The sequence below is a fragment of the Zeus faber genome, assembly GCF_960531495.2.
Source record: "Zeus faber genome assembly, chromosome: 2".
Lineage (NCBI taxonomy): Eukaryota > Metazoa > Chordata > Actinopteri > Zeiformes > Zeidae > Zeus > Zeus faber.
In genome coordinates this window covers 12,805,039-12,814,510 of record NC_137189.1, presented here as the reverse complement: position 1 = coordinate 12,814,510, position 9,472 = coordinate 12,805,039, and the positions used below count along the sequence as shown (strand labels likewise).

The 9,472-nt window shown below is 44.7% G+C and overlaps 1 protein-coding gene across 1 annotated transcript in view; it reads left to right on the top strand.

Annotated features, from left to right (window-relative positions):
* Positions 1 to 549: 549 nt before the first annotated feature.
* xkr6b (XK, Kell blood group complex subunit-related family, member 6b) overlaps positions 550 to 9,472 on the top strand; it is a gene marked incomplete at both ends in the record, with an annotated part of 46,700 nt that continues 37,777 nt past the window's right edge. Inside the window, one exon of the mRNA XM_080020559.1 lies at positions 550 to 1,130. Within this exon, the coding sequence (XP_079876685.1) occupies positions 550 to 1,130 (581 nt within the window). The remainder of the gene's footprint in view (positions 1,131 to 9,472) is intronic.

The following is a 9,472-nucleotide window of genomic DNA, read 5'->3' as shown; positions in this document are numbered from 1 at the left end:
GGGAGGGAGGGAGGAGGGGGGGGGTGAGACAGCAGAGGTGGGGGGGGGTGAATTACGTCGTCTCGGGACAGCGGAGAGAGACAGACGCTCCATCCCGCCGCTGGAGCAGGGCGCTGAGAGAGACAGACAGAAGAGGGACATGTGATGATGGTTGTACCAGGGAATTATGAGAAGAAAACTCGTTTGACAATGACTTGCGAATGACATTTGGGGAAGTTGTAGACGATACAGCGTCTGGCAGCCAGTCGGGAATAGCTCTGCAGTGAAGAGAGGGAGAGGGGGGTGAGAGAGAGAGAGGGAGAGAGAGGGGGGGGGGGGGGGGGGAGAGAGAGAGGGGGAGACCAAGATGCGCTGCGTCCCTGACGCCACCGGGACGCGATCCGGGGCCGGAGCGGGGACGGACGCCGCCGCACCGACACCCCGCGTGGTTTAGATGGCTCCCACGTTCGGGGTGCACTCGGAAAACAGGTGTCAGGGAAGTGTCGTCACGAAGCCCGGAAGAAGCCAGAGGAGGAGGAGGAGGAGGTGCAGGGGACATCGGAGGGGAAGATGGCAGCGAAGTCCGACGGTCGCGGCGGGGGGGTGGTCACCGGGTTCGCCCAGCTGCGCAACCTGGACGAGGTGGTGGGCGCCGGGGAGGAGGACGACCCGCGGGGCAGCAGCTCCTTCCACATCTGCCACTGCTGCAACACCTCGTCCTGCTACTGGGGCTGCCGGAGCGCCTGCCTGCACTACCTGCGAGGGAAGGGCAGGGAGAAAGGGGGGAGAGACCCGGGGAGAGCGCCCCGGGAGGAGGAGCGCCTCTGGCTGGACTGCCTGTGGATCGTCCTGGCCCTCCTGGTCTTCTTCTGGGACGTGGGCACCGACCTGTGGCTCGCCGTCGACTACTACCACAAGCGGAACTTTCTGTGGTCTGGCCTGACCCTGTTCTTCGTGCTGGTGCCCTCGGTGTTGGTCCAGATCCTGAGCTTCAGGTGGTTCGTGCAGGATTACACGGGCGGCGGACTGGGCTCCGTGGAGGGGCTGAGCAGCCGCGCCGCGGCCAGCCTGCAGAGGGACCGGTGCTGCCTGCTGTCCGTGTGGGTCTGGCAGACCATAATACACATCTTCCAGATGGGACAGGTGTGGAGGTAAGACTTAATGTAGTGTCTATAAGATAATTCCAACGGTCCACATCCAAGACAGTGACATTGCAGCCCGCCCCCCCCCCCCCCCCCCCACCCACTCGCCCCTGCTTTCCACCTCCTCGTCACCTGGTGTAACCTGTGCCCGTGTGCATGACCGGGGTGAGAAGCAGCGTGGACTGATGCCCTCATGCACGGTGCAGTATGCACCATTTTTTTCTCCCAGTTGTCTTTTTGGTTTGCAACATCGCATTGCATTGCATCCAATGCGTTGCATTGGGTTTTCTGCACCTCTGCTGTTATTTCCCACTGTGCGCCATTGCGCAGCGTGTGGAGGGGGAAGGTGTGTGTGGGTTTGAAAAGGGACAGACAGGTAGTGATGGAAAGGTCTATGTTTGTGTGTGTGTGTGTGTGTGTGTGTGTGTGTGTGTGTGTGTGTGTGTGTGTGTGTGTGTGTGTGTGAAAAAGAGAGGCCAGACCACCCCCCCCCCCCACGCATACACAGACATGATGTCATCGATTCCTCTGCGACGTTTGATGTTTAAAATCTGCTTTTTACCACAGAAATGTGTATGTGTCTGTATGCACGCCCTGCTCAAGGTCTGCGTGCGCGTAATGTGTGTGTGTATGTGTGTGTTGGCTGACACGTCACGCAAATGTTCCCCTGCAGCAGCAACATCCCCTATCCAGTTCATGGAGGTTCTATTTTTTTTTTTTTTTTTTTTAACCAAAGCCTCTCAGTTGTTTTGGTGCAGACAGACGCAGTGACTGTGGCGAGGAATTGGAATATGTTTGGCCTGTTCAGCATCATCACCGCTCGGAGAAAATGTGTAAAATAAATAGTGTGTAGTGATGAGACGTGGTTGAAACTCATTACATTCAGTGCATCTCTTCTTTTCCCACACAGATGTGTGTACTCATGTGTGATTTTGTGTGTGCGTGTGTGTGTGTGTGTGTGTGTGTGTGTGTGTGTGTGTGTGTGTGTGTGTGCGTCTGTGTCTGTGTGTGTGTGTGTGTGTGTGTGAGAGAGAGAGACAGAGAGACAGAGCGAGCGAGAGAGAGAGCGTTTGTGTGTGAGCGAGACTGAGAGAAGGAGGGGGGCTTGGTTGGGATTCGGAACAGGCATTGTAACCAGTATTTGCAATTGATGGCTGCCTTTTCCTAGTCAGTCAAATGGATTTTCTAATCTACACAACGTATTCTTACTCTTAAGGGCCTCTTTACTCAAGGGACTTTCACAAAATTGCACAAGAGAATAATAATAAAACTACTACGACGACTACTACTACTATTACTACTAATAATAATAATAATGATTGATGGTGATGATGATGATGATGATGATGATGGTGATGATGATGATGATTATTATTATTATAAGGGGTCCAGCCCGCAGGGCTCATTAGGATTTTTATTATACTCGTAATTTTGGGCTAAAACTGTCTGGAACAGAACAACTGCAGAAGCTACGAACATGGTTGAGGTGTTGCTAACATCTTGTGGTTCACGTTTCATCCAAATCAATCCACATAGGGAGCCAAAGTTAGGAAAAAACAGACTAAATCTGCTTTACAGTAGCCAGACGCTCCTCCTTCACTGACACGCCAATGTTCAAAAACGAAATGGAACGAGGTGAGTGTTCGAGTAAGACGCCATTTGTGACGTCATCATCTAATTTGCTATAAATGTGCAGATTATGGTTCTGAATGTTAATTTTCACCATGGTGCGGCGCACGGTGTAGATTCCATCGCTAATGTAGTGGTTAGAGATGACAAACTACAGTAGTTGTGTATCTGTGTGTTTATGTATCTTTTATCTATTTATCTTACCTGGTTGACGTCTGTGGATCTGTTCATTAATATTTTATTTCTTTGGTCTCCATTACTTTACCGGATTCCATGAAAAAACACGAAAAACATGAATCCATTAAACCCGTCATCACGTCGAGTCCACTCGACTGTGGGAATGAATGATGCTTTCTTGTACTGGGAACGCGTCACAAAACTAGAACCCGTGAAATTGTAATCAATCAGAAATACACCAACATTTTTCGTATTTCATGGAAACGTAACCTATCAGAAATGTAATCCACTGAAAGTCACCATCATTGTATAACGTCACCACTAAAATTACCTAGGTTCGATTATCTTTGTAAACCTCCGTAAACACGTCATTATTGACACGCACAAGACCAAATGTCAACTTTCATCAAACGTTATGTCCATGCAGTTTCCTAAAGCTAAACGTGGCAGACTGAAATGAAAAGGGAGAAGGTGTTAAGTAGTGACAAATCCTTCCATTATAAGTCAAATTCCAAATTAATGTGAATGTTCCATAAATGTTGTCTCCATTACAATCTACGTAGACAAGTAATCTATTTAACAGAATTTTACAATTGTAAATTCTAAACAGAAAAAAAACAATAAAGTACAAATAAAAACTAACATTTATTTATTATTGTTGTGAAATCACATGTATTTATTATTACTGGCATGTAAAATAATGGGAAAGTTTGTGTTACTTATTGTTCCAGATGCTGAAAACTAACAGAAAGTGTAAGACAATTAAGAAGCAATTGTCCAAACATCCAGCCTTAGAGGTCAGTCCTACTGTTCTAAAAGAAAATACTAAAGGAAAAAACGGTGGAAAAAAAACCTGTGAAACAGAAATTGAAAGGAAAATCAGAAAAAAAAACAGAGATGGAAATTATATCTATGAAAAAAATGTATGTAGATGACAGATAGTAGATAGGTGTTGATTCCCCATACGTCTCAGTGTTAAGAGGCTTCATCAGGATGATTCACAGTTTGGAGACTCCAGGAACAAGCAGTGTGCAGCTATCAGTTTAACAGCAGTTCTTAAAAAAAAGATCAAGAATCCTTTGCACATGGACACAAAATTACTTAGACGATGTTTTGGGATCTTTGTCGGGATATGAAAAAGTCTGGTAGAATACAAGATAATGTTCCAGGAAGAGATTATATTGCAAGAGAGAATATGTTCCAGTATAGACCAGTTTAGTCCAGTATAGACCAGCATAGACTAGCATAGACCAGTATAATCTCATTGGAACCGGGACGTTTCAGACATGTTTTGGTCCATCTTTTATTCACACCAATCTACATTTGTAGCAGGAAATAGTTATAAACAGTTGCAAATTTACCGTAAGTTGAAGAACGTTGGCATACCTTGATTACTTTGAAAAGAAGGGCACTTTGTGACATCATGAACCAGTGTTACGAAAGTCCAGGTAGAGATGAATATCTCTGAGTGCTCTTAAAACTTGAAAAATTGTAACTTGTGCTACGTTGGACAGAATTTGGAGAACGGTAGTACGTATCTAACGCGACTGTTAGGTTTGCAGGTGTCTTCTCCCCCTGTACAGTTGGATACATGGGGCCTGATAATTCCTTTCAATACACTTGTTAAGAGCACCCGTAAGTGCTCACTGGTGCGTCCTCCCTTTCCTAGAATATCCATGTCCACGCCACCTTTATTGAGTTGTTTATGCCCCACCTGAAGGCTGTCATATTGACTGCTCCCTGCTGCCGTCTAGGCCAGGTTTATTTACTCCAGTGTGGCTAAATTGATTAGTTACCTATAAATGCCTCAATAGTAGTTACTTGAAACGAAACCCGCTCAAAAAAGGCTGCAAAGGTAGAGACTCTACTGAGGGCCCTGTCTGTGGGGATGACTGAACTACCTAGCCATAGCTCAAACTCCTGATTTTGACACACAAGGAAAATCCTGCGAGAAGATTTAGTTAGATTGTTAGGATGAAATGAGAGATACTGTTGAGGAATGTGATGTTTCAATGAAGAAGGGACAAATTAAATCATTTTCATTGTTTATTTCCAAAATGGCCAACCACTTCAGTGATCTGTTTTTACACTTAACACTTAAATTGGAAACCTCCAGGATGGGCATCAGGGTATGGGGCAAGATTAAAGCTCATACTCTGAATCTGTTTTTATTTGCCTTTTCCAATTTAGCGGAAGTGAGTTGATACCACGCAACGACTATAATAGGAGGATGACACAATTATGGTAGACATATAATCATGTCACTTTATGCAATGTAAGTCAGACCTGGACTGAGAGAAGCTGTTGAAGAAGGCTACAGTGCGCCTGGAGGGAAAACACCGGGTGGTGGACTGGATGGGGACGGGGAGAGATCTTTGTTAGGACACTGTCTCCCTTTGGACCTGGTGACTTGTTTGGGGTCATCAGGGTCATAAGACACATTTGTCAGCTTGGCAAATATCTCGCAAACTAGGTAGGCCCTACAAGGCTCAAAAAGGCACTGCACAATTTCCTTTTGCCACTTGTGATATCACAATTACATTTATTTAATTCACTTTTATCTTGTGGCTGATTTCAGCCACAGAATTTAAAAGCAGCTTTCATTTTCATTTTTTTCATTTTTGAGATCGTACAAAACAGAGCCCTTTCACCCTGCAAAATGTTTGGTGTTAATTAAACTCATAAAACAGACATAATAATGTTGGCAGCAGTCCAAACATTGTCTCATAACTCAATGCTATTTTCGGTTCTAGATTCAATTAGCAGCTTTTCTGGCTGCGCACCTCAGTATGCAGAGACGAAGGAGACGACGAGCTCAGGCCTGTTTCTTCGTCAGCTCCATTTCACGTGTCATCGTAGCGGGGGGGATTCCTCTCCTGTCGGAACGTCCCTGAACCTCTCTGTTTCGAATCTCCACAACACGTTCTGCTTTGTTTACTATCTGTGAAAGACTGGTGGTGTCTCCATGAGGTTCAGAGACTTAATTCACACACACACACACGCGCACACACACGCGCACACACACACACACACACACACACACACACACACACACACACACACACACACACACACACACACGCAAATACACACACACTTGCTGTGCTTGCACACACAAAGACACATGCACGGTCCAACGCGGCGGGGCTCTCCGACTTACGACAGACAGCCTAATCAGTAAAATCCCAAATCAGTGTCTGAGTGAACAGGAACCGCATCCATCAACCCCCGAGGAAATCCATTTTGGAAAGTTTTGAAAGACCTTTGATTTCAAGGAAAACGCCAGAGGACTGTAGAAGGGGTGGGGGGGTGGGGGGGTGGGGGGGTGTTCTCTTCCTTCCTCATTTCTTTGCCTCTTTGTTCGGGGCTGTTTCTTAAAGTCGGGTGAGAACATTTTACATCTGGCAGCCACTTACAGAACAGAACAGAACTTTCGAAAGGTTTCAGGCTCCATGCTAATTAGGAGCATTCCAGTGCAGAATGGGGAAAAGGACCTGTAGCCTGGCTTTACAGAGACTATTGACTGATAATATTTATCTGGAACATTCAAAAATTAGGCCAACTTAGCTCAAGAGTTTTTCTAGTTCTGAAGTTCTGTGGTTACTCAAGAATCGCCACTTTGGCGGGAGCTGTCCAGTGCTGAAAGTGCAGCATCGGGTTCAGTGTGTGTTCTTGATTTTAACGGCAGTTTTGTGTGCCCTTGTAGCTCGACTTTCTGCAACCTTGAAGCGTTGCTCATCTCCATGGGGATCACATCCACCTCCTCTTTGCTCACATGATAGCCAATGGAATGGAATGGAATGTGTGGAATACAATTTCTGCTGCTATGGCCCAACATAAGATAAGTTATCCACCCTAGTCCTGAGATGTGTGCTTTTGTTATAATTGGAATCACCCTGTTGGATTTGAGTGCCCATATCTATTAAGTGGATAAAAGATGAATATAATACCTGATCAATAAACAAAAATGAAACGATAACCATATAAATTTACACCCAAAGTTCTTAAAGTTTTAGCCAGGAAGAGTCCTGGGTGTTGCTGAGTGATGCCGTAGTCAGCGCCGTTAGGGCTCCCCTTTAAGACGGTTCCTGATGACTTAACACTGCAAATGTAATGTTTGGATTATACCTAATCTCGTACAACACGGGGCTCACCACAGAGCAACATGGGGGGAAACCGGTTTGCGGTTGACATCTGCCTGTGTTTCCCAGCCGGGTAAATATTAATACAGACTGCAGAGAAGTCGATGAAAGCCTCTCTTGGCTGGCTGGCTGGGTGAGAGATGCCAAAAAAGGTTTGTATACGCGACGGAGCGAGACATCAATGCTGTGCAATGCAAGCGGCTGCCCTGTAAAGAAAAAAAAACGAGGAGAGAGAAAGTGAGAAGGAAACGGACAGACAGACGGGCAGACTGGCAGACTGATAGAGATATAAGAGGCTTGGCTGAGTTGGTGACGGTCGACACCTGTTTCTGTATGAATACTTTTTTCTCTTTACGTTACTTTACTTTCACTTTTCTACAGGAGTATAATTAGAGTAGTGTTTAGACTATTGAGTCTACTGGGTACTGTTGGCCCGTCCCCAAATGGAATACAAATACTGACCTAATAAATGAGCCCCGGACGCATCTTGAAACATCTTAATGTGTTTCCTTTTCCTATTGAACGGTTTATCCAACTTTTGGAACTAAAAGTTAGGGTTAGGGGTTAGGTGTTAGGGTCAGGGTTAATTAATTTGTAGAAACATGTTGTGGAAACACTTCAATCTCCATTTCAAATTAACACGAGTACATCCAAACTATATACAGTAGATGTTGTGTTTTTGATTATGCAGGTGGATTGGGGAAGGGTCTAAACAGACACACATGCACGTGGCACGGGTGTAATTCTTCTATTAGCAGGGATAATGAGTCAAGCTACCCCCCTTAAACACAGCTAGCATCGCAAGAAACCCCCAATTATGAGACAGAGGCCATTATCAAAATGTTGGAAGTGCCTGCGTTTCCAGGGAACACATCCTGGCAGGAGGTAAATTCATTAATTCATCCATCTATCCATTCATTTATTCATTCATTCATGAAGGAAATGAAGGGAGGAGAAGGAGCGAGGAAGCTAAAAAAAAATGACATTCAGTTTGGCATTCAGGGATCCAAGTCTTCTTTGAACACTTAATTAGAAGCAATTTGGCAGCTAAAAGGCAATGTTTTGATTCAGCGTGTTTTTTTTAGTTTTTTTTTTTAAGGACATAAATCTGACAGTGATAGAAAAACACTGTTTGTGAGAATTATATAATTATCGCCACAAATTCAAGATTAAAGATGTGCTCTGTTGAACTCCTCCAGGTTCCAGGGCTCACTTGCCTATGGAAACACATGCTCTTAAGTGTTTATTGTGTTTCTCGCCGGCTTTCTAATTTCTCTTAACTGAGAAATCAGATTATTCACTGCGTGGTGTCAGTATTCTGTTTTACTACCTAAATTCATTACTATATGTTCATTCCATTGTTTGTAACTATTACTCGAATCGATCTATCTATCTATCTATCTATCTATCTATCTATCTATCTATCTATCTATCTATCTATCTATCTATCTATCTATCTATCTATCTATCTATCTATCTATCTATCTATCTATCTATCTATCTATCTATCTATCTATCTATCTATCTATCTATCTATCCATCTATCTATCTATCTATCTATCTATCTATCTATCTATCTATCTATCTATCTATCTATCTATCTATCTATCTATCTATCTATCTATCTGTCTATCTCTCTGTCTATCTATCTATCTATCTATCTATCTATCTATCTATCTATCTATCTATCTATCTATCTATCTATCTATCTATCTGTCTGTTTATTTGTGTATGAGAGAGGAATTAAAGGAATGAATGAAACCCTTGATGTTTACAATTGGCAATAAAAGCACTGTTGTTTTTATTTATTTATTTTCCGCCAGGGGATCTTAAGTTCAGAGCAGGGTGAATGGGGGAGCGTAAAGCGCCCGCGATGATGCTGCTTGATTTAGCTGCCTCAGGCGCGCCCGCTGAGCAAACAGCGCTGTGTAGTCAGCCTCAAGGCTGCCGTCTCACACAACTGGAAACACAACACCGCTCCTCAGACAGGCGGCCGGGCAGGTGTACAGTAATGTTAAGCAAACAGGCAGACAGTCTAGTCAATTTGTATGCTGATCACACGTGCACACACTGACACACACACATACACATACATAAACACACACAAACAGCCCCCCGGGGGACTCGAGAGTAGCTCTTTGTTACACACCTCCTTATATTCAGTCTCACATCACAGTGTCTCTCTCTCTCGTTCTCTCTATCTCTCAGTCACACTACCACACACGCACGCACGCACACACACACACACACACACACACAGAGACACACACCTCGGGGGAGTGGCGGAGTAGCTTTCTGTTACACTCTTCTCCTCCTGTCCTGTTTCTTTAGGCGCTCAGATCGGAGCCAGTGGACTGTGAACTCCTCCTGTGCCGCGTGGCTCTGCTCTCCTGTAGGGAGAGT